The sequence below is a fragment of the Chlamydotis macqueenii genome, chromosome Z (assembly GCF_036417535.1).
Source record: "Chlamydotis macqueenii isolate bChlMac1 chromosome Z, bChlMac1.mat, whole genome shotgun sequence".
Lineage (NCBI taxonomy): Eukaryota > Metazoa > Chordata > Aves > Otidiformes > Otididae > Chlamydotis > Chlamydotis macqueenii.
In genome coordinates, this window is record NC_141593.1 from 17433254 (window position 1) to 17461040 (window position 27787).

Genomic DNA, 27787 nt, shown 5'->3' on the forward strand with positions numbered 1-27787 from the left:
ATTTCATTTAATTCTCTACTAAAGTCCAGAAACTTTTGACCAAGCAAAAAAAGTTTCAGAAAGAACTCCAAAAAGCTCCACTCTTCTCAGCTCTAGCAGTCTTTAATGAACACTATATAAGCATTACACTATGTAAGTGTACAAATATCTATGAAAAATATTTATGAAAAGATGAATACAGATTTTTGTATCTGAAAATATTTGAAAGTTTCTCTAATCACTTTGCTTTTTATTTAAGACGATTAAGGTCTACCTTCACAGTCACTATGTTTAGTTCTGCAAGCGCAACCAACTCCTTCTCTTTGAATGATTTTTTTTTTTAATTCCTCAGTAAGGAAGAGAACAAAGACATCTACTTTTCAAAGCACAAAATGAAACTAAATGCTTCTGTAACACCTCTCTCAACCCTAGTAAAAGTACTTGCACACCTACTCCAGAACCTTCATTGTCAGGTAATAGCGAAAAACTCTTTCCCACACTTTCCTTTATAACCTTCCTCTACTGAGGTTCACTGTAATGAGATACCAAAAAAAAAAGGTGAATGAAAAAGGTGGCAAGGAGAAAGGTCCAAGTCGTACTGGGTTTTAGAGTTCCTCACCACTACTTTTCTACAGCAGTACAAGCACTTGTTTGTGCCGGTACACTAACTTATGCAATTGTCTTCTGAGCTAAGCCAGAAGGAAGAAGGGAAGAGTTAAGTAATTTTTATGCCCAAAGCAGTTTATCACATGGTCACACAAACAGCTGGACTGTCACACCTGAAGGATGGCATAAGCAGAGGAATGGGATAGGGTAAGCCAATACTGCTGATAAACACTCCAAGTCCACCAATCTATATACATATAAAACAATCATTTGCAGACACAAAAAGTGCTTTAAAAATCAAGTTCCTCATGTTGAAACTATACACAGCAACACTCTTCAAAATGTACTCGAAAACATGCAGTTTTTTTGCAGACCTGTACTTGGCACCATCAGCTGCAACGGCCATCCAAGAGATTTACCAGGGTAGGCGGACCGAACTTCCAATCCTCTATCTTCACTACTCTACTCCTGTTCTTCATTTCCTGTACATTATGCAATATGTGCACATTCACTCAAGCATTTTTGTCTGTACCTTCAGAAGGGTCTTTACAATTCAAAGCTTCTAGGGGCACTCTTTCAAATCTGTTCCTTGCAAGCTTATTTAGTTGTCAAGAGCAGGACTAGGAATTTACTATTCAGAGATACACCTTTCTTTGTTAAGAACATTGACAGAGCACTATTATTTGTAAGCTGTATTATTCATATCAAAATTACCAACAATTCCAATTCATCTTTCAATCTAATGAAAATATACTGAGGACTTCATCTGCCAGGACTTCATCTGCTTTGCTTATTGTAAAACAAATTGAAATAGAAATCTATGTAAAGAAAAACTACGCTTACTGTCTGGATACTTATGTCATCTTTTTATAATAGGATTTTCACAAAAAGTAGAGCCATTCTGGATACATTTATTTATAAATCCTTAAAAGACTTTACAGTTCCTCTTCAGATCATCTTAATTTCTTCTTTGCTCACCATTATTTCCTCCCATGCCATTGACTCAAAGAGAACAGAAAAATCCAGCTTCTTCCAAAATTTACAGTTTCTCATTTTAATTTCTTTATATGGCCACTTGCATTTTGCAGCAATAAATATTTACTACCTGATTTGCTATTAGTATGATCATTCTAACTATGCAACAGCTAAAGCAAACACTACCTGCTAAATATTTACATTGAACAGAGTGTTGAAATTGTACGTAATTGTTTTGCTACTCGTCTAGCTAGGATGTGGATCTACTAACAGATTTTTTTTTTAATTTAAATTGTTTATATTTTTATATTGTATTTTATTTAAGGATCTTTTTGTATCTAAACCATCTTTCTAACAGGTCTGAAAAGATTCTTTAATCAGAATGAGAGTTCCTATGAGACACGTAAATAGGAGTTATTTCTACACTGTTATAAACATGGCAAAATCAGTATTTCCTAAACATCAGCTTAATAATGACCTCCTCTCCTGCAAATCTGTTCATAACTGAAGTTTGACAAATAACTCCTCTGTTCCTGCAAAGGCCACAGTTGTGAAGGAAGCAGCCAATACTCAAAATAGCCGAGTTCAGCTCCAAAACAATCTTCAAATATCAGGGGATACACCTTGGATGAGAAAAAGTATTTGCAGTGAGGGGATTGCAAATATTAAGGTCATTAAGGTCACTATGATCTCAAAACAGGGTAGGAATCCATATTTTGGCTATTTGCTGCAGTAATCCGAAGATAAATCATTTCAGAAACAGCTTCTTGAGGAACCAAAAATCTGCCCCTGATTTAACTTTGCTGTGGATGTCCCTGTCATAAAGTACACAGATTTGCAACAGCTGGTCTTTAAGAATTTGGATAGGTGAACTAATCTGAGAGGCTTGATGTGGGTGAGGACAGGACAGACTGCAGAGAGCACTTCCATTTTCACTCTCAGTTTCAGGCTAAGTTTCTGTAGTACCTGCTGCTGGAGGCATTATCTGCTGAAAACTTTTAGCTGAGACACTGCATATTCTCTGAAGCTAAACCTCCTCACGCATCACTGCTCAATTAAGTTTTTCACATTATTGGTTATGATGTCTATAACTGGTATGTTGAAAGTGTTTCAAAAAAAGGAACCATTTTTCCCTAATTAGCAGAAACTACAAAAGGCATGAACTATGGCAAAATATTACAAAGATGCCAAAATAAAAAGAAGTAATTACATCTCGGAATTAAGGCTGTTGTATGCAGCCAACTCAGACCTTAACGTATCAGCAGGTCCGGAAAGTGCAGCTTCTAGAGTGCTCCAGCTCCCCAGTACCCGTAAGAGCCTCCGCAGATGCTGACAAACCTGGACATTCTCCTGCAACAGTTACTTAGCTTTAAGACACTTAAGGCATCAAGAAGTCATTGTTTATCTACAAAATTATTTCCAGACATAAACAACAGAGGAGAAACTGGCAGAGTAACAGATATTAGCCCTCACATCCCTAAGGTGGTTCTTTTCACAAGGAGAGTCACCCTCGACTTTTCTGCTAGCAGAAAACCAAATGAAACATTGTCTGTGATTTAAAACACAAATGTCTGAAAATATTCTCAAATAAATACATCATCATCTATGTAAACATAGGATCAACCTTTCACATTTGCTTCTGAAAATATTGTTTGTAATTCAAAGATATTTTAAATCTTGCTCTACTGAAGAAAAAAGGACAACGGGAAAGACTTTCCTCTGGAGTTTCACACGCCTATCAGTACTGCAACTTTAAAGTAAGATCTTGTACGCAAAAGATAAAAAGCGCTTGTGATTGGCACACTACATAACCTTTTCACCTTCACCTTTTTTTTTCCTGTCAACAATATTTAAAAAGATCATACAATCTTAAAGTAGACTACAATGACTTTTGATTCCCTGTCTACTACTAAGTCTACATTAAAAAAAGTTCTAAAACCAGGAATTTAGAACACGTATTCAATTGATCTTCCCTGGTACTAGTGGTCAGCAATCTAGATATATACAAAATAAATTCAGTAATTGCATGCAGTTTTGGATAACTAAAAGAAAACCCACCAAAAGGTCATACTCTATGAATGTCTTCACATATATGATCTTAAAACAGAATAGTTCCATTGGAACGGACCTACAACGACCATCTAGTTCAACTGCAATCTTGAAAACAGCCTTAAATATGAAAAACAAACTCTGCCAAACAAACACACTGCTAAACATGTAGCTGCTTCATCACTGAACTGGCAAAGCTTCATGGTTTGATTGGGTTTCTCCTTTGGCCAGTTCTACATGGCTTCCAGAGGTCCTCAACGGGTTCAGATGAGTGTTTGCTTAGCACAGCCTCTTGCTAAAATACGGCAGCTACAGACAACTTCCACTACATCCTATCTGCAACTCCTGAACACTGCTGTGGTATGGGAGGAAAGCAACTCTCTGTTTGCATAGTAGTGCAAATCATAGGAATCCACTGTAATATTATTAAAGAAAATAGCATACGTTCCAAAATTAAAGTCAACAAATTCGTAAACATAGCAATGCTGCTATTCCCTTGCAAAGCGACTTACAGTGCTTTTATTACCATAAATCTCCTGTAATATTTTAAGCCTGCAAGAGAAATCTGACCAACCAAAACCGCTTGTTATAATCAAAAGCATTTTTGTGACAGAGAACCAAAAGTACAGTCTGTCAGCAAAATATATATTTTTAAAATATATAATTAGGTACACTGGTTTAGAATTGCATATTGTATTTTGGAAACAGCGTCTAAACTGATATGCCATAATCTTCCCATTTGGTAAGTAACAAAATATACTTTTCACTTGTAATTATTTTTTACTAATTCAGGACATTTCCAAAACATCATTTAGAACTGACTTATATATGATTAATTCTTCTTTATTGAGATTTTAATCTAAAATAAGGTTATTTTGTAGCATACCTATTGACTCAAATATGACTGAGTTTTACAGTCTGGTTAATATACACAGTCTATTTCAGCATGGGTCAGCTGAAATAACTTAGCACCTATTTGAAAACACTTAAGTATGTGCTACTGTCACAGGAACAACAAAATAACTTACAAATATATTTGACATGAGAAACAGGAATAAACAGCATAGAAGCTGATATAAGAGTAATGAGAGGCACAATATTTAAAACAACATAATTTAAAGTTTCTAGAATGAAATGTCAAATTTACTTTCTTGATTTAAAAAAAAAAAATAAATAAAATTAAAAAACCTAGGGAACAGCCAACTAGCAACCGAACACAGAAAAAAAGAATTATATTTACAGATTAGTATTTCAGCTTAGCTTCTCCTGTAATTTTTCCTGATCACTCAATAATACAAGGTATATTCTCCAATCATGCCTGCAAAATGAACTAGCTTAAATTACATTTCATAAATTAAACAAGTTATTTGGATATTCTTACAAATACCCATTATAGTTTGGAATCGAACTATTCATGACATTGCTTAATACTTACAGAATGTAGCTTCTACAATATTATTTCTACCTAAGCAATGCAGGGAGAAAACACATTAAAATAAAAGATAAAATTTTTAAAAACTGAAACAACTGCACTTCCCAACAATAAATATAACTAACATCTGTTGCAGAAACTACTTGGCATTTGTACAGTTTTGTGAAGGATTTTTGTTGTAGATAAATATTTTTCTACAATTCCTATTATGCACCACTCAACTCAGACATTTTCTTTAATTATACTCCAAGGAGTCCTTTCATATTCACTAAAGAAAGGCAATTTGTTGCCTAAAATAATGCATACATATTTCTAAATTTCAACTGTGATTCTTCTGTCTTCTGACACATAAGAAAGCAAGGAAATATCTATAATTAATGGACTTAGTTCAGCAAAAATGTCTAATAAAACTCTCAATGCTCAACACATTTTTGTTAAATCCTTAAATATGCTTTTTTTGAAATAAGGAATGGTCTTATGATTCGGTATTTTACTTTCATTTCACATCTCAACAATGACGACAACAGTACAGTGAAGCCTTTAGGAAAGCAAGACATTTCCATTTTAACGTTGGCAAAATTGACCAAATAAGGCTCCCTCTTTGCATGCATAGCAAGCACAGGACATCATTTTTTTCAGGGACAAAGTAACCACTTTGTGACATTCTCCATTTTTTGTAGTTTTGTTTTCTACTATTCTTAAGTCATTAATTTCAAAGACATACACTGAGCTCTTGATACAAGGTTGTTTTTTTCCTGAAGATATGCATAAGATGTGCACTTTTGACAAAATTATTGTATTCAGCATTTCATACAGACTCAAAGTAGCAATCAAGACTTGTTTGCTATAATACACCAAAATATACTTTTTTTTTTTAAAAAAAAGCATGCAGTAGAAACATTTAAATGCTACTGCAAGCATATAAAGACCTACTTCTCTACTGAGATATCAAGCAATTAGTAACGACGGATGAGGAGAAAATAAGGATACTAAATAAAAGAAAAGAAATGCTAACTCTAAACACACAAAAGATTCAGCTCAGGCCCAAGAGTCTATCCTCATGGGCTCAGCTGCAAAACAGAGAGTTACATGTATAATTTGCTGTAAAGCAAACTAACTGGCATTGTATTCACTATTCTTAAGAAACTGGATAAGGAACATTTCTTAAATGATATTTATAATCAAAATCCTCAATTAACTTTAAACCAAATGTTGCAATTTTAAAAAGGAAAAAAGTAGTAAAACAAAAAAAACACAACCACTTAATGTGAAAAAAGCATGGAAATTGTAATCTGTATTGCTTTATAAAAAAAAATAAAAATCAAAACACCTTGGGTATATTTGGACGAACAAAATAAAACCAGTTGTGTCTCATAATACTGTCATTTTTAAAGTAGAACGTTTAGGAATATATGCTTTGCTTTTGCATTGCAAAATAAACTAGAATAAATCAATAAACTGATATATAAAAGAACTTATTATATTTATTTTAAATATTATTTCTTCCTAAATCTGTTTTCAGATGAACAAGACCTAGAACTTGTAGATTCTATCCCTCCATCGTTTCAGTTTACCTTTTTATGTAATTTGATATACTAAATCCAAATTACTTTTTTTTTTTCCAATAAGCACAGATTCTTGAAGGAAAGGATCAACAATTTAATAAAACATTTTACAGTGTAGCTTACACTGTTCTTACTTATTCTCTTCCTCTCATATTGAAGCATCACTATACTCCAGTCACATTTACAGGTCTCCTTAACACATAATAAGCTTAACTTTTTACCCTCTTTCTTTTGGCTAAGAAAGGAGGCATAAGTAGCAATAAAGTAGTAGAGAAAGTAACAACTGTACCGTACAAACAGTATTTATTCTACAGATCAGTAAGTTTTGCATTGAATTGAATTGGTACTCTTCAGAAAGATAATGTTTTAGACCAAGTGCCATCTCAGAAAGCAACAAATTTAAATACAAAGCAGCAACACAGTAAGGTGCTGAAACAGTTTTCACTCTGCTATAAGACACACCACTCATAGAACAAATAGGACATTTCACAAACAATCTTTAATAGGAAGAATCCTTTCAATGACAATAATGAATGGAATGACACAATGAAATTTTAACTTCTTCCTACAACTTCAGAAGAGTAAGTAGAGCTTCTCATGAAGAATAGGTAACTTTCAGCACTTCCTCAAAGGTATGTGACATGATAGGAATGTAGGTAAGAGTAATTTTTCAGAAATTTATGAGCAAAAGGTACACTGAAGACAACAATTATATCATTTACCATGTGATAGCTACAAATTAGATAAAGACATCACTCCTTAAAAGAAGAAAATCAGAACAAGTTAAGGACTTCAGAATAGAAATTACAACTCTGCCCTCACATCAGTACACAGCAGGTTAGAAAAAAAGCTTTACACAAAAGACAACCTACGGCTGCAATCTCTTGCTTTAAGCAGTTGCAAAGAATGGAATAACGGGGTAGAGCAAGATTAAAACTAACAGCAAATAAAAAACAAAGCTAAACACAAAAAAAAAAAAAATCACTGTCCCAGCAGCTTTTGGTAAGAGTAGTTTAAAAATGTCTTTCCTCCCTTAAGCAAAGTATGGTGAAAGCAGGAGAACTGTTTGTATCCAAGTATTACTCGTCTGTTTTCCAGAACAACTAAGCCTGTATAGAGTGCATTGGACTAAATTCTTAGGGGCTGGGACTGTTCTTGGACTGTGTACTTACAGCAAAGCGTGACTGAGGCCAGTCCTTAACTAGGATGTCAGGATAAGAAGTAATATTAGGTCAGTGGCGTGCAGATAGTAAACACAAACAGGTAAGATTCTGCCATGTTAACATACCTCTTGTATGGAGCGAGCTGCTGGCTTGTCTTGATGATTGGCCAGTATTAAAAACGGCAAAGTACATAACTGTGGGTGCTGGAGAGCTGAATGCAGTTCATTCCTAGCAGTTTCTAGATCATCTTCAGAGGATGCACTGTCTAATACAAATATTACCCCTTGGGATCCTTGGTAGTAACGACTCCAGTACTTCCTGATATTGTCAGCCCCTTTCAAGACAATAATAAGAACTAATTAAAACAAGAATAATTAAACAGATTTAACATTTCTATCTGAAAATAACCATTCTACTTAGAAAAATCAAAGCAATGGACTAAATTTTCTCTCCTAATCATCATTGAAAGAATAAAAAGGAAAAAAACAACCGTAAATCCAACACACACACAAATGTCAAATTAACACTATTGCAATATGGAAGGAATTCGACTCAATGCAGTTTTCATCCCTAAAAGTTTCTGCTCCATTAACGAGCACTGGTAGAACCACCATGCTTCCAGTGCCACATAATCCAATCCTAGACCTTCTCACTGAAATGTCTTGTTACTAATACCTAAACCTTTGCTTATTCTTTTTTACTTAGCCTTGTAGCTCATTGCTGTAACCTGTAGCTTCTGTCATGGCAGTTGCTCATTTTTGAGCATGACAAGGTCTTTCAGTTCATCTCCCAGTCAATCAGGCAAACACTTCATAATTGGGGAAAAAAGGTGTCAGGAAAGCCTATATTAGACACTTAATGAGGAGAATGGTGATAAAATAGTGAGTTGAACAGTGAGGAGCTAAGGTGACAACATGCAAAGGCATTCATTTCAGCTACATTTGCTCTGTCAACCACACTAAGAATGCTGGAAGAGCCCAACAGTAGACACATGAGTGACTGCACAGGCTTATGTGCCACAGTAATTTTTAAGACACAGTTCAGCAGCACTCAGCCATCTCAACAGAAGCCAAGCAATAAGGTTATCTATAGAAAGCTTTTGTCTCCCCTGGAGAGCAGCATATTTTGTAACATTGAGGTAGGAAAAAAAATTTTTGTATTTGACAGCTGTCAAACTATCTAAACTATGATTTGGATATGGGCTATTCACTGTATGTCTGAATCTGGCACTACACTCATGGGGACTAACACTAAAAATTGAACAGCAGCAGCAAAACTCTAGAAGAAAACTTGACACGTCTGCAAGACAATGATTTGCAGAAACGTGCTGAAGGTATCTTTTGCAGACACTTTTTTTCACTTTGAGACAGGGAGAAGTGAACTTTAATGTAAACAGAGATACCAAGTGCTGACAGTAACAAAACTCAATTTTTTAGCGAACCAAAATCACACAAAAGTTCTGAGCAACAGGCAGGTAGAAAATGATAATTTGATGCAACATAATCACTGTAACATTGATATGATACTTAAAATATTCCCTTAACTAATACATTGTGCAATAGAAAAAAAAATGGACACTAAACAAAGGTGAAGAAACAAATATTTAAGAAGTAATTTACACCATACACTTTAGGCATCCAAATTAGAGTATTCAAATCTTGCCCCATGAATTTACTATCTCCTCTGTACCAGCCACACTGGAATGATAATCACTTAATTTCTGTATTCTGCACGAATTTATCTGGCTAACAAACACTGAACACACACTTTTTCCTACAGAGAATATCGAAGTCACACCTGTACAGTTTTTTTTTCTCCAAGAGATCTAAAGAGTTGATTACTTAAAGGTAAAGGGTTATGATATTTAGTCAAGACCTTGCTTAATTTCTCTATTAATTTAACCAGACTCAAAGTAACAATGTACAAATAGGACAGCTGTTTCATTTTATCATCAGTTTCTGAAGATCAACATTACTTGTACAGAAGAGGGATTTCATTGAAAGCTAATTCTATGTTTTTGTACCTCTGGAATATCTACAAATTGTACTTGTAAAGAATTTCATTGCATTTGTCAGATGTCCCAGTCTTTCCAAACAACTGTCTGTGTCAGAACCAAGAAGAGAAAGTTGCCACATGGCCACACACAGCAGTGTCGCAGGCATCTGACGTATCACATTACTTTAAAAACTGGTAGAGAATAGTTTTCAAAGAACTGAAAAGCCAATATCATGATCAGTTCTTTGAAGGTCTTTTTTTTTTTCTAGCAACATAACATCTGTCTTATTTACTCTAAGCTTCAGCCAGTTACTTTTCAATCACGTCACTGCCAGACACTGAGTCTTGCTGAGTCTTATCTTTGTAACCATACTATTTCTAAAGAGAAAAAATTGTGTAGTGAACTGCAGAGCATCTGACTTCTTGTATCCGGGTACATGGAAGAAAGCAGCTCATGGGTCCGTACACGGGACACTGGGGCCAGAAATGCATTATGCCGATTTGTTGACCTTACAGTCCTGTCTTTTTGATTCAGGTTCTTTAGCTGCTCAACTATATTTCTCCAAATCAACTGTCCCAAAAAGAAACATCACCAAAGCATAGCAGTCCTTTTTTCTCCAGCCCTGGTCAGTTATCACGGCATAGTTATAAGAAACAACTAATAACGTCCAACAAAACTAGTATTTACTTCAGAATCTGCCATTAGAATAATGACTTGCTTTGAACATGCGTACAGTTCAGTTCTGAAGAAATCACACCCTGAGGTTTAAGAATAAAAATCTGCACTAAGCAGACAAGATAAAAGGCTGAGAAAGTCTGTACCTTGGGGTGCCATTTAACTCTGGCAAATGCACTTGAAAAATAATTCTTGGCATCAACAAGCTACCAGCAACTAGAAATCACAACTTCTACAAGCTTATATTCTTTTGCCTTAACTCTTCATATCCAGGGAGCATAATCTGCTCTAAGCTTCTTTCTCCAGAGTATTAGCTAGCATGTTGTGGTGCTATCCTGGGCAAGAAATGCTGGCCTGTGAACAGTGATCCAGCCATTGCATGTTACAGCATGACAAATACAGTCTTACAGAGCAAGCAGTTGTGTTTAAAGGTGCAGCTTAGCACAGACTACCCTATTAATTAATCTTTTCATCTACTCCAAACGTTTCTAAGACAGGGGAATTCAAAGTCTGAGTTCTTCAGCAATCTAGAATGTCACGTCCATCCATTTTATCTCAGACCACTGAGATTAAAACCAGAAACTTAACCGGTACACAAACTGTCCTAACAATAGTCCTATCAAACAACAGTAACACAAAAGATAAGCATTTAGGTTTGTCAGCCTAATACGTGTTTCTCCAACAGCTTTGCAGGCACATGGCTGTTTCTTCAACCACTTTATGTCTGATTTAAAATTAAAAAAAAAAAAAGAGAAATAAAGAAGTAAGTCAAGTAAAAGTCTCCAAAACATCAGATAAACGTAGCAACAATTCACGTTAGACCTAGGGAATGTACTAAATTGTGACCCTCAGACGCAGGCAAGAGCCATAACTCATGCCTAGGCGCATGATTTGCTTCCCTCAGCAGTGAGCCCACAGGAGTGGGTCCAGTCCTGTGATGTGACTAAAACATCCCATTTACAAATAAATTGAGAGAGGTCAGTGAGAACCACACTACAACACCATCATTTTACTTATTAGAAAAGGAAAGATAGTATTCAGTCAAACTTTATAAAAGAGAAAAAAAAACCCCTCCCCTTACAGAGAAATTACAGGGTGCTGTAATTAAAAACCTCAGTCATTCAGCATTATTACAGGCCAGGTTTTTTCAACTAACTGTTCAAAATTTTAGAAAATTTTCATTTGTAGATCTGAAAATATCAAATAAATAATTAAATTATTTTTTATTATCAGCCACAAGTATAGTATGTCCATACTACTACTGTTTATGATTTCTATCAGTGCCAATAGTACCCTTTCAACTGCCCCTTGGAAGCTGGGAGGAAGAGTTTGAGAGTTACACGCAGTTTAATACACATCCAAAACAGGTCGTACAATTATGCACTCCTGTAAATATTGCGCTAAAAGCAGAACTGTAAGTTTTCCTCTCAGCTATGAATACTTCTGTTTACATCTTCATTCACAGCAGTCCGAGGCTACCTTCAATTTCCTCCTTTTCAGTAGTTTCAGGAGAATATAACATAGCATTACAGAAAAAAATTCACAGAAAGCAATTTAAACATGTCATATTTGTTACTTGTCAAAGCTGCAGCAAGTCTCCACTGACAGCACAATGACAGTCACTCAGCTCTTACTTCAAGATAGTCTAGCCTGCACATTAAAGCTCTTGTTCACCTCAAAAAACATCACAGCTCCAGAGAACTTATAGTCTCAAATCCAGGGAAGAACTTTTATTCCTTCCCACCAAAAACTGTTAGCCTGGGGCTATGAAAGAATGCAGGCTGCAATCAGTTTTTCTACCACTTCAAATATAACACCTACTTACTCGAACCTACCTATTTTGAAGGTTTTATAGTTTATTAAAAATTGTACAGATAATTCCTGTACTGATATTGAACTGACTGCTTCTCATTAGCAAAAGGTGAAAAGATGTTGAAGAATATGTCAGCTGTGGTACAAATTTGTTTTACATGAAAAGACTGGCCCATGGGTGAAGGAAGGGAAGTGAAAAAAGTCTTGTCTGTTCTTGCAAAATCTTAAATTAGATGCTACCGTCTCGCCCAAAAAAACCTTTTGAAAATAATTTTGAAACAACTGTTTCTAAATTTACACAGTGTTTATAACTTCACTTTCCATTATTTCCTCAAAAGAAAAACTGACATTATTTTCTTACGTAGCCAGGAAGATGCCTGAAGTCTTAGAAACTCAGCACATTTTTAAGAGATGTGGCTGCTCCTTATCTATCCTGGGCAGACTCTCTGTTTAGGTCTCCCAGTACTTCCCTTGACAACATAGCACATAGATTTTGGGGTTTTGTTTGTTTTAACACTATTTTTCAACCTATTAGTTCCTTTTTTATTACAAATAAAGTTATAAACCCTTTCTATGATATCAGCTTTGTATGTACATGCAATTTGTCCACACTGACAGGCACATCCACACACAGATGATTCAGCAGTTTCCCATGGGTGTAACGTCAGTCACCATTCAATAGCTACTGCTTATCGCTAAAGAGCAATACAGATGCTAAACCAAAACCTTCCTCAAGATTCAAAGGTCCCAGGACTTTTGCTTCCTATGGTTTAAGACCAAGTGATCACAGTCTGTTTTCTCTAGCCTTTCAGGCATTGCACTCCTGCAATCACACACAAAGCATGGCAGCAGGAAATAAACAGGTTTTTTTTTCCTGAAAGAGGAACATTTTGATGCTATACTCGCTGGAGCAATGCAACAACAATCTGAACAAACAGCAAAAAGAAGAAAAAAAAAAAAAATCACAAAAATGTTGAGGAATATCTTTTCTGTCTTTATATTCAATATATACAAAAATCAGAAATACAAATGAGTTTATTGCGCTTACTTTTATTTTTCTTATAACTGAAGTTTATGGTAACCGTGTCTGCCATCTCTTGTCTGCCTTCCAGGCTTCTCCAGCGAGATTAATGTGGAAGTCAAGCCTTCAGTATTTTCCCTGTCTGCTAGCTTAGGTGTCATTTCCAACTTTGAATCTCCATCTACTCTGATATTTAAAACTGTTAGAACAACATTTAGGTTGCAAGCACTTGGAAGTTTTAAAAACACTGTATTTACACTTGTCTGCAGAAAGTTTGATCTACTTAGGCGTGTGTATTTTATTACCATCTTAAAATAAAACATGCAATTTGAAACAAAAATCTCCTGTTCTAGTCCAGAACATAAAGTTTGCTTCAATAGTTCATTTAAAAATCTTGCCAATCATTTCAAAAGGAATATAAGAAAATATGTGCCCTGCAATATGCTCTAGCATTTATTTAAGTCTGAGGCTTTACTAGTTTGCAGGACTTCATGTATGGCGGCCATTTTTTTTTTTTTTTTTTTTTTAAGGGACAAACACACACTAAGTCCTATAGGGCTAGCTAAGAAAGGCTGGCAACAAGAAAATCATCTGCCAGTTTTCCTCTCTACCCATTACCCCATCCCCGCTCTTCTTCCACCTCTGCTGGAGAACTCAGTAACAGCCAGGATCTCAGAACTGAGTGACAATGCCCCAGGCTGAAGACTGCTGCCAGCACCCACTAAGGTTCGGATGTACCCGAGCTGCAAGCACACCTTTGGTAACAGTGCAGGTAATCTCAAATAAAGCTCAAAATGCACCTTTCTCTTTGGCACTTAAGACTAGCAGGCATATGAAGAAAGCAACAAGCCTACCACATCTGTATACTTCTGTCTGCCCATCCCTTCTGCTGACTGCCTCACAAAAGTCTGAATTCGCTTTAGCCTTTGAAAGGATCACAGCCTTCTCTGTCTAGAATAAAAAAACATTTTTTGTTTGGGATGGAGGGCATTCATAAAATGTAGGTATCATTTCTAATGCTTAAATAAGCTGCTACACTCTACCCTTTGATTCAGCCTGAACAAAGTCTGGTTGCAAGTCCAACACCAGACAGGAGCTTTTTAGAAAAACAAAGGTTCTACTTTTCTCTCCAAAAAACATCCCATCAACAAAAACAACCAGCCTCCTACCCCACAAAAAAAAATGCAACTAGGAAATTTTGTGTTTTGCTTGCATAGCTTTGACAGGTGTTGCTTGCATGGCTCCTACTTGTTTTGAATAAGATATGCAGCAAGTTGTCTATTCACACGGTAAAAAAGCTAATTGTAGAAAAAGAACAATATTTCCAAAGAACAGTGGAAAGATCACTAATGCTGAAACCTTATCAGAGCTTCCTCAGGACTCATGTTAACGAGATCTGTAAGCAGGTGTAAATATCTCTCTCAGCTATGAAATGAGGAAATTGTCTGACGGAGCCTGGGCTGAGGCACCATTTGAACAGCAGACTGAGCATGATTGATAGCAAACAGATCTAACTTTAATGCTTTCAGAAGCCGAATGCCTCTGTGGACTCACAGCTTAGACAGCTCATCAGGGTCATCTAAAAATTTCATCTGCCAAGACGTTCTGTAAACTGTTAGACGCAGCTATGTCGCAGATGGCATTGCGTACACTCCACAACCAGATTTTGTAGAGGTGTCAACTGCCTTTTAGTCAAATACAGTATGTAGATTTTATTGCTTTGCGTTAGTTTGTCCCTGTGAAGATGGCTTAGGCTGGCATTTACTTGCAGGATCAGTTTTCCGATGACTAACTAGATGAAATTTCAGCTGCTCTTGCCAGGCTATGTTGCTAGAAGGATGTTAGTACTCCTCTCTACCTCCACAGGGCAAAGGAGGAGAGTAGTTTCCCATAATTACTCAAATTTTAAACTATAATTAATAGCACTACATTATTTTCTCCCTCCTCCCTCATTTTTTCCACAAGAGAGATAGTACCTGACAACAGCTGCCATTTTCTCCAGGGTTTCATACTTTCCATTCAACTTGGATTACACGACACTTTGACTCCCCCTCCTACTTTCTCTTCTTCTGCTCTTTACTTCCAAATTAAGGCAAAATACACATGCTTTGTTTAACCAATCCTATTTAAAGTTATTTCTTCTCAAGCTCTCACCTAGACAATTAATTTAGTCGGCCTAAAAGTGTGAATTTATGACTTTGGTCATGAAGCTTTAGAGGGAACAACAGTGGGGAGGACAGTTCTCATTTCCTGGGCATGTTCAACTAGCTGGAGACTCAAGCATCCGCAATATTAACCACTCCACTCTTCCTAAGCACTTAACACATTTTGTCTTAAGTTTCAAAGATGACTACACATGTTGATTCTCTATGCTTACAAAAAAAAAAAAAAAAAAAAAAAAGCCCTTTTGGTGGATTATAAAAACGTAACACAAACATATGACAATATATTTTAGTATATAAACCAAAGAATGTTATTAAACCCTATAACACGCTGTTAGCATTTTTAAACTTTGTAAGAAGAAAAAGAGCTGTTCCCATCCAGAATCATTCTTTTAAGTTTGACCAGGCTCAGTATTTGGCATCTCACCAGTAGATTCTAAGCCTGCATTTACAAGACAGCAAACTACATTATAAAACAGACTTATTTAAAAAAAACAACTGTAAATTTTCAGTTGACCTCCAGAATGGATCTATAATCTTGATTTAGGCCTGAGTAAGTATCTACGTCACAACAGACCAAGACTTCACGTTCTGTTTTGACAGCATTACAACAGCAAATGACCGAATAAACACACTGAATAAATGGTGGTTTCAGGCACTGTGTTTCCAGGCTGGAATTTGTAAAAACCAAAGAAAAAGCTTCCTATTTCCTTTACACCTTCATTATCTGTCTTAAGAATAAACCTCAGCATTCAGCATCTCAAGCTTCTTTCAGTATAACACTGTTAGAACCTTCTGAACAACAAATGTTTTCATCTGCATTAGTTTTCCAGTCTTTCTCCACTCTTCTGTATGGTCATTGTGCACAATTTGATCCTTAGTTCCCAGAGATTGCTGCATTGTAACAGGAAATCTACAAATTTGTAATTTTTTTCTATACCATTACTCAGCTGAGTACATTCTGAAATAATGTGGTCTGCAGCACAGCACATCTTCACAGTAATCTAAATTACATACATTATTTTACGCACTAAATTTTTTGAAAGAAAATGGTATTTTTAAAACATTTTTCAGGAAGCTGGAAGGGACTATTGGTATCTCAACACAGAAACTTAGAGAACAAGTAGTTCAACTTGGTCAGTAAATAACTCAACACTTCTTCAAGTAAGTCAAGCAGGCCCATGTTAGATTTGAAAGCTATATATATATACTATTCTGGATTAAATTCAATGTTTTTAAAGAAAACACTTAACACTTATGAAACTGGATAAAAACTTTATTTTAAAAAAAAATTCCTATTTCAGATTTTTAAAAATTGTGTTTATTTCCTAAGCCAGGCTGCCTTCCTACCAAAAAACATTCTAGTATCACGTACTTCAAAGAAAAAATTTCTGCAAAAAGAGCAGAGCAAACTTTGCTCCATGTCCCTAATCACATGGGACTGAGGAAGAGATAATCAGACCAGGAAGAGACAAAAGAAGAAAGACTGTCTTCCACACACTTCGCCTGAAAAGTTACAATCCCTACAGAAGTGAAGAAACAAAATCTGGCTTTATTGGCAGCTCCAGAAGGCAACCAGCACAGTAAAAACTAGTACCATCTCCAACCTTGAGGAAGGATACTGCTTCAACCAAACAAAAAGGATACTATGCACTCAGCATCTGCTTCACATAACCAGTTTGCTGCTGAATATATGAACCCTAAATGGTATGATTTCTGCTGAAAGTTTTTTTAAATATTATCTGTTAACATGTTGCTGAACAAAGACATTTGAAGCTTTCAGCTACCTAAACCTAAAAGACAATTTTAAAACAGACTGTCAAAAATTAAAACTATATAGAACTTCATCCTTTGAATAACATGCAACAATGGGCAGTGATTGTTAAAAACAGATGCCTTTCTACCTTCCGCCAGTTTCCAAGATCAAATATCTGGACAAGACCTCCACCTTACAATAAAGAGAACTTAGATAACAATACCATAACAAACCGAAGGCAAAGAATCAGGAATAAGAACAAAAACATAGGCTTCTCTTCAACACCAGAAGCAGAAATTGTAAAATAAAATTTAGCAGTGATTAAATATGCAAGATGCTTTTTTTTTTTTCATTTTCATACATCAGCAAGAGAGAAACCATGCATATTCCAGAAAACTCAGGCTTTACTGTCATCAAACAGAAACACATCATTCAACTAGAAGATTAAAACGTTGACCACTAACTTCTGGAAGAAAAAAAACTTCTGGAAACTTGCCTTAGCTCTCTTACCTAAGCAATGAAAAGGTATCAGAATCAGCACTTTTCTCCAATATCTTACAGAAAAACCAGATTACACCATTTCTAAGTATAGACACGTGAACACTCACAGTTAAAGGGAAAAGAAATAAAAAGATGGAGTAAAAAAAAGAAATCTGACAATCCTTCTGTCTTTGGGATGAGATAAATTGGTGAAAAAAAAAAATTAAATATTCTGAATTACTTCAGGACATCCTGTCATGAGACAAAGCACTCCACTGAGATACTGTTTCTCACAACACGCATACCTGCATAAAATAAAAGTTGTATGATCAGAAAAGGTTAAGGTAGAGACTTTATCAAGAATCTGCTACAGAGTACTTAGATTCAATTCTTGACGCAAAAGCTGCCTTTACCTAAAAGAATTATATATTTCACAGAGATTAGGCAAGAGAATGTATAAACTGGGCTGCAAACGATTCACCTTATTAAAAAAAATCCAAAAAGTCACCTAAGTGCACATTATGCAGATAAAACACTCAAGCAGAACCAACAGTATCTCTGTGGAGTGGCCTCTTTATCAAAGAAAACTTCTGCTTCTTTCACAGGATACATGCTCAAACAAGAACATGTATGTTTAAATCCATGAACCAACGGTAGTAAAGAGGAAATGCTATCCTTTTAATATTTGCTTATCTCAAAGCCTTCTTGAAACACTTTCAGATAAGACAACCATCATGAAACTTGATTTACTCTCATGAAATATCCTTCAACAACAAAGTTAACTGCTTAACTTCTACCCCAGAGTATTTAAGAGGGGTTTCAACCTTGCTGAAAATCTAATTAACATTCTCAAGATTCATTCTACTATAATTACATAGATAATAAAGATCTACATGTATTTTTAATTAGAAGAACATTAGATGAGAATCGACCCCACAACAACTCTCACAAGGAGAGTGTTTTCTTTATTTTAACAGAGCTACCCCTTGATGACTTAAGACTCAAGGTCAGAATTGGGCAGCCAAATAGCTCACCTGTATACAGACAGGTACACAAGACAACTATCCCCCCAAAATGCAATGAACCCAACAAGAGATTAGATCTCAAAGAATATAACTCATTGGAAGTTGGGTGCCTTTGAAATGTTTTCAGTGATGCAGCAAATATATTGGTTTTGCTAAATGTTCACGTAGATCCCTGAGCCAATGCTCTTAAGAAAAACCTTATACATACAATAAACACAGGGAGCACACTTCCTTGAGCTGCCACGTGAGCTGTACGACATTTACAGTCCAGTTTGTATTTCTGTATAACTTAACTACTGCAATCAAAAAAATTACATTAAGGAGATATCCCACACTTATCTGCCTTTCACTCCTCTTGCTTTTTACTCTTTGTTCTTTGTAGTCAGCATTTGTAAATTTTTTTCTGAACTTTATCTGCTGTGGTGTAATGCAGGTTTTAAATTGCAGTATTGATTCATCATTTTTAAATGTGAAACAACTAACAGTTTGGTATGATTAGATTTAGATACTGCATGTTTTTGTAATAAAATTAATAGATCCTATACCTCCAAGTTCTTTTACGTTCAAGATGGCATTCTGGAATGGCACCGCTTTTATACTAAAACCTAAGAAGAGAAAGAAAGAGTATTAGTAAGTCATTTGTTAAAGACGCTATTCCAAATCAACTGCATATATTCAGAAAAGACTACTTTTTTCATCAAGAACCAGGATTTTGCGTATGAAATTCTGTTTCAATATGTTTTAAAATATCAGTTATAAGGGGTGAGGTGTGGAACAAATCAGCATGAGCAATGAAATTTACAATTATACTATTAAATAGCTGGCACACATCTTCTATCCAGGCTATCTATCATTTGGTAAGGAGTTAGCATGGATTCTGTTTTTATAAAACTACCTTTTAATGCATCTGGAACTAAAGCTTAGATTTCATACTACCAGTAATATGAAGTGATCCTTCTGCAATTTTTAGGTGACATGGAAGACAACATGCAATTCAGATAACTGTTTTCTTACCTTTAAACTTCACAGGTTTTGGTTACAGCTAGAGTATTAACCCTGTCTATAAATGTTATTAACAGAAAGATTCTGTTGCAGATCTAAGTGGTATGTGTTAAAATGGTTACAAGCACACTAGAAGCATCTGTGAACCCTCTATTAGTCTATTATATGCTTAAAACTAAAAAGCTTTTTAGAAGTGTAATGTTTTCCCTGAATTGAAAATTCAGAGAGCCAAGACAAAGGGAATGTGGAAGATTCCCAGCAGTCGATCAATATACTATATACTAAATTCTGCAAGTTTAGTGCATACATACATATAAGTCTACATAACACTTTATATAGGAAAATTAGTGTCTCCTTTTTCAACATAAATGTCCAGATAGACTGGAAATTTATTTCCATCTAGCACAAGTAGTTTCAACATGATTATGTACCTGTGAATTGAATAAAGTTTTGAAAAAAAAAAAAGTGTTTCATTCCAAGTTTATTAGCTATCATTTAACAGAAAGAACACTTTTTTCACCCAGATGAGACCAATAAGTCTTGCAGTACTCGAATCATGGTCAGTGTTAGATGCAGTAAAGTGCAAGAAAATCTGAAGGGCTGTTTACATTGCTCTTACTATTTCTTTCAGGGTCTAAAGTGTTAAAGTATAATTTGCACTAATTCCAGGTGAACTCTAAAGATAAAGCTCAGGAGAGATGGAAAAAAAAGGAAAAAAGGCTGAACTACTCTACCGTTTCCTTCTAACTTTTTGAGTTAGGCATTGACACCTTCTCTACACAATGAAGTGTCAGGTCTCTAACGATCCCAGTAACACCACTGTGAAGGCAACAGGTTAATTATTCAACATAGAAAAAGAACACCGTATTTTCTTGTATCTGTTTTATTTTCTTTACTTATAATTGTATTAAATAACCTTATGTTCTTGTAATTTAAACAAAGATACACTAAAAATCAGTTAGGGTTGCGAACGGATAATCATAAAATTCAAGCCAATGAACCACAGCTACAACATGAAGCCATACAATCCTATACACAAGTTACTCACGATACTATCTGTTCCCTCAGCAAACCAACCTTAGTAAATGGCTGCGGCCACAAAATCAGATTTCTTCTATATCTATGACCTAATGTGTACTCTTTCTGAACTTTACAGCCAGGTATTACTTCTCATTCCACGTTTGTTTCTATTTTCTCTGGCGCCATTTTGTTTTTTGGTTTGGTTTGGGTTTTTTTTTCAATCAAAACACCCAGTATTAGGCATTCTGGTTCATCTGCATCAGTGTGCATATCCAAATTTTTCTGGAATTAAGATATCTTTTAGCAGTGGTTGTTGTGTCTTTTTTCAGGTATTTTCTCAATGCCACTGAAGTTTCTTCTAAATTGATTCTCTGATCTCCATCTGCCCTTACTACATAAACAAGACTCCTGATCTAAAAGGATAGAATTATTTACATTACATTTATTCTTTTGGTTGCTCGCATAAACCCCAAGTCAGTACTGACCAAGTATAAGAAGAAATAAATCCCAACTTAAGTTTCAGAGTATCACTGACCCATTCTATTTTACAGCACATTCTCCTCTTGTCTGTCCAAATAACAAGACTGCTTAAAAATCAAAAGTAAAAAGAGAACAAAGAAATCTTTTAATATATGTCTACACATACTGATGCTGAACGTTTCCAATGGTTCTACTTCATTACACCATGTATGTTTTGACCTTCAACACATTCCAAATCATCATATTTTCATAGATATACCCCAATGTATGACCAAACACTGAAAGAGTAAGTAGTGGTAGCTTCAAAGCAATCCATTAAGTACTTTCGAAAGCAAGATAACTAAGCTGAAGTTCTCTACTGCCTTTGCTACGTGTGTCAGCAGATACTTTTGGACAACATTATAGCAAACCATGGAATAAAGACAGCATCCTACCTGTAGTAGCCACTATATTCTCCGGGCTTTCACTGCAAAGCTGTGACAGAAGACTTGTCTTGCCGGAACCAGTGAGGCCTATGCAAACCAAGTCATATTCAGGTCGTGGTGGAGGTGGCCCCTTGCAGCAAAGTGCTCTAAAACACTGCCAAGGTAGGGAAAAACAAACAAAAGGAAAATGAAAAGGAAAAAGTTACTTTATTTTTTTTTGCAAACTTTTGTTCAACAAGGTTCTAAAAATCAAGTTTATACATTTAAAGGCATTGGAGAGAAGTAATTTATTATTCCAACTTGCTATTCTGGCAAAATAAACTATTAAAAGACTGAGACCACCTGAACTAAAATCTAGAATAGCTTTATATGAAAACATAAATATAACTTAACTTTTCAGCTAAACCTCACAGAGATGGATTGAAGAAAGTTATATCTATTTCCTGAATAGCATGAACAGTGCACGTACAGAAAGATAGGCACGCGCCTTACGCAACTCTGCAGTTGGGTATGCATGAGTTTGCTTCCTGTGCTAATTTCACCCAATACCTCGTGCAAACATCAGAGCAGCTCCTAAGAGGCTGCTGGCCACGTCCTACCTGTTGTCACAGAAAAGAATCAGAAAACTTTGCTCCACTGATGTCCTTCCTGGTTTTGCTTTGTCATGTATTTTACCTTACAATATCAGCTTGTAAATAAATAAATTTTGCTGGACATAGCTCTAGTCATAAAAATGCAGATCTTTCACTTTCCCTAGAGAAGTATTAATTAATCACAATACAGAAAGCCTACTTTAAAGTTCTGCTCACATCTCAAACAGTATTTCCAAAGTAGGCCAAACTCATCCAAAAGGTCCTTTAAGCCCTTAGTAAGGTTCATCAGGTCTTTCTTTGTATCTGATACGGAAATTTTTTTAATGTAAAAATCTAAAACTGTACCATTCTGGGAAAGCTAGGAAGTTTGTATTTAAGGTAGGGGGTATAATTACTGACTAATGTCCAAGGGAAACCACGCCCATCCCAATGTATATAAATACCTTTTCCCCCAGTATCTGCAACCTTCATAACAGAGAAACACATCTGCTATAATAAGGAAGGGAAAACATGTCTGTGCAATCACTCCTCTCACACACATTCTGTCTTTACATAGTCCCAGCTCTTTTTTTTTTCCATCTTAACCATAAGCCAATCACTGCATTGGGTAAAGAAATCCAGTCTTTACAACCCCAACCTACTTTATCTGCACAATTACTCAGGATCTTTCATTGAGACTACCGGAGAAGCAGAGAAACTGAACAGATGTCAGTAAGGCACTGTTGCAAACAGTGGGTCTGGCTCTGTGAGCAAGTCATCCAAAGAGAACGTGATTATAAAAAGATAGCTCACTGAATGCAGAACTTTTATTGGATTCTTTCCCTATAGATGGTAAGTAACTATACATGCTGCCAAAACAGTCTTCATTGGTTTAGAGAAGCAAAAGTTAAGTTCAGGGAAAGTTATGGAATTCCTTCAACACCATTTAAAAATGTGAAAGGAAATATTTTAGGAGTAAAAACATTTACAGTAGTAGTTGAGCTGAACAAAGGCAATAGATTTCAAAAATAAAAGCTTTGCTTCTATTAAAACTGGACTAAATTTTTTTTCAAGAAGGTTTGCCCTTATATCTATGTCCATAGCTGAACAGAGTAAATACCTTAGAGCTTTATTCACTGACATCAGTTTATACCTATCTCACAGATTCTACAAAGCCACAGCAAATACTCTACCCCAGTACTTAAGTGAGAAAGGCTAATTGAGTTCATTGCATAACATAAGCTGCTTCAAACAGTGTTTCCACTTAATGGATATCAAACTGAAGGCCACAAAATTCTTCGAAGCTTGCTACAGCTCCCGAGGCTGTGTCAGGCCCTTAGCAGCCAGTATTTATACTGGATTCAATTTGTTCCTGTCAGCACGGCTTCTTTGTGACAACTTGATGTCATGTTGAAAAACATAAAGAAATAGCTGAGCTGATGGAAGTCTGTGCTTCTCTCTGTCCAGACATTGTGCCAGTTCTTACGCAACCAGATACAACTCTTATAGCCCTGATGACGTTTAATAACCTGCAGTTCTGTCAAAGATAATTATTGTCGTTTGTAGAACACATATAGAGGCTCTGTGGGTGACAGAGGGGCTCTGCAGGCTGTTTTTGTGAAGTTCAGTATCTCCTTAGTGCTGATTCCTTAAGTCTAACTTGGTCTGGAAAATCTTTACTAGCTGTTGATTAAACATATGATCAAAAATCCAGGTCAAATTGCATGTCCAAAGTAGCATCTGCAGACCCACCACGCACTCACTCGTCCGTCACCAGTACGCACAGTTAGGTATGAAAGTTTGAGATACAGCAGACACTGAACCTCAGAAGACAGGGAAATGGCTCCCTGCAGACTACTCAGGGTAGTTTATTTTATATTATTCCCCTATCTTTGTTATATTCATTACTTTGTCCTTCTGCAAGGCTAATTTACTTGAGTAGCTATTTCTGTTTGGTTGGAATGAAAACAGACTTTAAAAATCCTAGCCTCAAAAGGTGCTGAAATTTAAGCTGCTGTGAATAGCACTTACCACTGGCTGACATGAGAAATTCTACAGCACATTTTAGAGGATATTCGTAATAATGTATTTAAATTGTATAAACTTGTTTCGCAATCCTCCTTACTCAGGCTCATGAACACCTTTCCATCAGCTATACAAACAGTCTAGTCACTGCTTTCCTCTTCTCTTAGTTACTTGGCCCCTAACAAAGTCAAGGCTATCTAAGCATCTGTTATAGATACTAAAGCTCTATTGTCACAACTTTGGCAGCTGCGTCTAGTACCTGCAGAAGATCTGTGGTGAGCAGAAAATCCAGAGGTCATTGACCATGCAAATAACATTAGATCCTATATTCTGCTTTTGATTATGGACAGGACATGCATTCTGAAATATTTTATAAAGCACAGACTAGAGCCACACCATTATTTAAGATGTCGTCACATATTACAGCATAGTCTGAAACGGACAGAATGGCAAAAAAAAAAGTGTATTAGTAACTAAAAAAGTAGTTTCTGAAATCCAAAACACAAATCTATCAAAAGTCTTCAGAGAATTTTCAGTTCATAGCTAGTGCTCAGTCCTTTCCAAAATTGGCATACTTTCCACCCCATTTGGACAACCCAAAGGGCACAAGAGAAGTTTGAATTAACAGCCTGGCTGGTCTTAAAACACTTGTCCGATATGGACCAGAAGTCTCTTTCATTGATTCCCAAACCTGATTTGCTTGATGAGTGACTGTCCAAAAAAAGGCTGCCTTTTAGATATTATAAAACAAACTCCAAACTCAAATGAGGCCACTCAGAGGGAGTGCTGGGAAGGACAGAAAGAAAATATTTGACTCCTGCAACTACAGAGTCAAGCAGAGCTAGCTGGCATAGTCACTGAAGTGGTTTTTTTGGGGTATGGGCATGCATTTCAGCCCCACTACCAGCAACAAAAAAGAAAAAACATTTTTTGGAGCCCTTTCATCCTATCAGGGTAAGAACTTACTTAAAGGAAGAGACATGTTAAAGTGTTATTTTTCATGATTTTTGAGAACATCACACCCAAAACTCTCTACAGCTATTGGATGGGGAGAAGCAGCAGGTAAAGAAAGATAGACAGGAAGGCTCAGGAGTTACTTTATTTTTTTTTTAATGATCGACCAGATTTTAAAGTATTGAAAATAAAACAGTAAGGTATCTTGAAGAAATGTATGCACTTAGCCAGTCTGGGAAAAAAGGGTATATTTATCCCAGTAACTGGGAGTAATTAGGTGTTGCAGTCTGCAGAAAACTGCAATACTGAACACCATTATTACTTTCAATTTACTCGTATGTGTGCATGTGTGCTGCACGTGCACGTACAGTACACATGTACACACAAGAGCTAAGGGAAGAAGTTAGCCAGTCCTACTCCTGCTTAGGGATTTCCACCTCAACCAGATTATTCCAGCTTTAGGTTGGTCAGTATTTGAGCTGACAGTCCTAGACAGTGTGTCTCTTTAAAGCCCTACAGAAATTTCTTCCAAGAAAAGCATTAAATATTATGTCTGTAACAAGGGTGGTCAAACACTTCTGATATATGTGCCGCTCAGAGATCACAGATTGAAGGTCTGGGCAGCAAACACCCTTGAATTGCTGCTCTCTCCAACACATTACACTGCCTCCGGCCGTTGAGTCTGTCTTTGCCTACTCATTGTACTTGTTTCACTCTCCTTTTTGGGGTGAAATACTCTATTATTTCTGCTTTGTTCTGAACCCATCTCCTGTCTGTTTCTTTCATTGCCACTATTTAGTGGAGACAAACAGAAGCAAGAGATTACATGCTTAGTTGATTAAACACACAGTCTAATGCAAAAAAATACTCTAAGTTAGTGCAAAACCAAGCATTCAGAGCTCTTGAAACCCAGAATTAAGGCTGAAAGCTCAGCCATAACTGTTAATCTGCTAATCTTCGTGAGTGTGTGGTCAGCCGACTGGTTGAACCCAAAAGAACTCTTCCTCTACATGTGCCTACACCTGTTCAATTTTGTATCAGCCTGTGCTGCAGGAAGACAGACAAGTATATGCTATTAAAGATAGGTCAGTATAAAATGGGACAGAGGAAAACAAATTCTCATTGAAGTGAGGCAGGTTTACAGAGCAGAGTCCTGGTGATGTTTTACATTATAGAAATGTTACAGGACACTAAAAGAGTAACATATTGCTTGTAGCAGGGATCTCAAATTCTCCTTTCAGATCACTAAGAAAAGAAATACGTTTGGATTCACTGGTTGAAATTATTCACCAGCCTCTGTCAAAAACTTCTTGGTATTTCAGAGGAGCCACGCTTCTGGAGTCTCAAAGGAGCAATCACACTTTAAACGACTTTCAACATCCCTAAGTAGTCACCAGCTGAACAAGACATAAGACATACGCTCAAGTACCAAAACCAGACAAATCACACAGCCCTGTTCATTCCTCTTCTACATATTTGACAACTCTGCTATGAGCAGAGAAGGCTTGGAGGAAATAAGGTCAAGAAGAAGGAACTGACTGACTTCTGACAAGCCAGATATGACACTGCTGTTCAGAGCATATAACTTAAAAAAACTTCACATCATGATGTATTCTTCCTTTGAGTGATGATAATACAATCATAGTGGGTTGAATCTTGTCCAAACACCAGAACAAATTTTGGATTTCTCAATAAAATAAAGTCATCACCATCTCAAGGATAAAATAAAGATTTCAACAGAGTTTTTGATGGTCAAGCTGCTGGCTGCCACATTGCACAAGGATGAAGGACAGTATGTTTGTATAGCAATTCGGCAGAAGGCGGGAGATCATTTGTTTTATCTGGTATCAGAGGGGCTGCCCTGGGGTGAAGGCTTCACCAGAAGTTCAGGGCCTTAGGAACCACAAAAATTCAATAAATGCAGTCAAAAATGTAACTTCCCTTGAAGAAGCTGGAAGGCAACAGAAGTCCTTTTCCTACTATCAGCCAAAACAAATCACATAACCTTATGTCAAACTGGAAAATGAGCCTCTGACCTTACTCTCTTGCACACTCTCTATAAATGAAGGCGCAGCAAAACCAAATTGTTACTCTCTACTCCATTCATTCTGTGCTTGAAGAAAGCATGAAGCAAAACAATATCCAGTTCTGAACGTACACAGATACTCTGAACAGTAGTATGATTTTAAAGTCTACATTAAAAAAAAAAAGCACATGATAAGCCAGTTCTGAGTCAGCAAAATAGTTAGGCATGCGCACAGGTGCTACTCTGAACAGGAGAAGACAATCACTCACTTCACTGCAGTGTCAAATCAAGCTCCAAGGGGGTTGTCAGACACTTCTAAGTTTCATCAAGTGTAGAATTATTGCTCAAGTTGTTTCCTCTCTTGACAGTTTGTTTTCCATTTGTTTTGCTGCACAAGAGTAACTTGTCTCTTTCAACTCATCAGTCCGTTCACATTTAATAGCAAGAGACGAAGGCCACAAAAAAAGATGAACCAAAGTCTTTGCAAACAGTTTGTTGCATGATCTAAGGAAACACAACAATAATTAAAAAGCCCAAAGAATCATTGAAAATACCAGAAAAAAAAAAGCCAGTAGCAGCACCACTGA

At 36.2% G+C, this 27787-nt stretch overlaps 1 protein-coding gene across 4 annotated transcripts in view; it reads right to left on the minus strand.

The window, feature by feature from the left end:
* ARL15 (ARF like GTPase 15) overlaps nt 1-27787 on the minus strand; it is a 215609-nt gene that overhangs the window by 121756 nt on the left and 66066 nt on the right. For all 4 annotated transcript variants that reach the window (XM_086769813.1, XM_086769811.1, XM_086769812.1 and 1 more), the window contains 3 exons: nt 21633-21777; nt 19242-19301; nt 7895-8103 (listed from right to left, as the gene is read on the minus strand). In XM_086769813.1, the coding sequence (XP_086625939.1) occupies nt 7895-8103; nt 19242-19301; nt 21633-21777 (414 nt within the window). The remainder of the gene's footprint in view (nt 1-7894; nt 8104-19241; nt 19302-21632; nt 21778-27787) is intronic.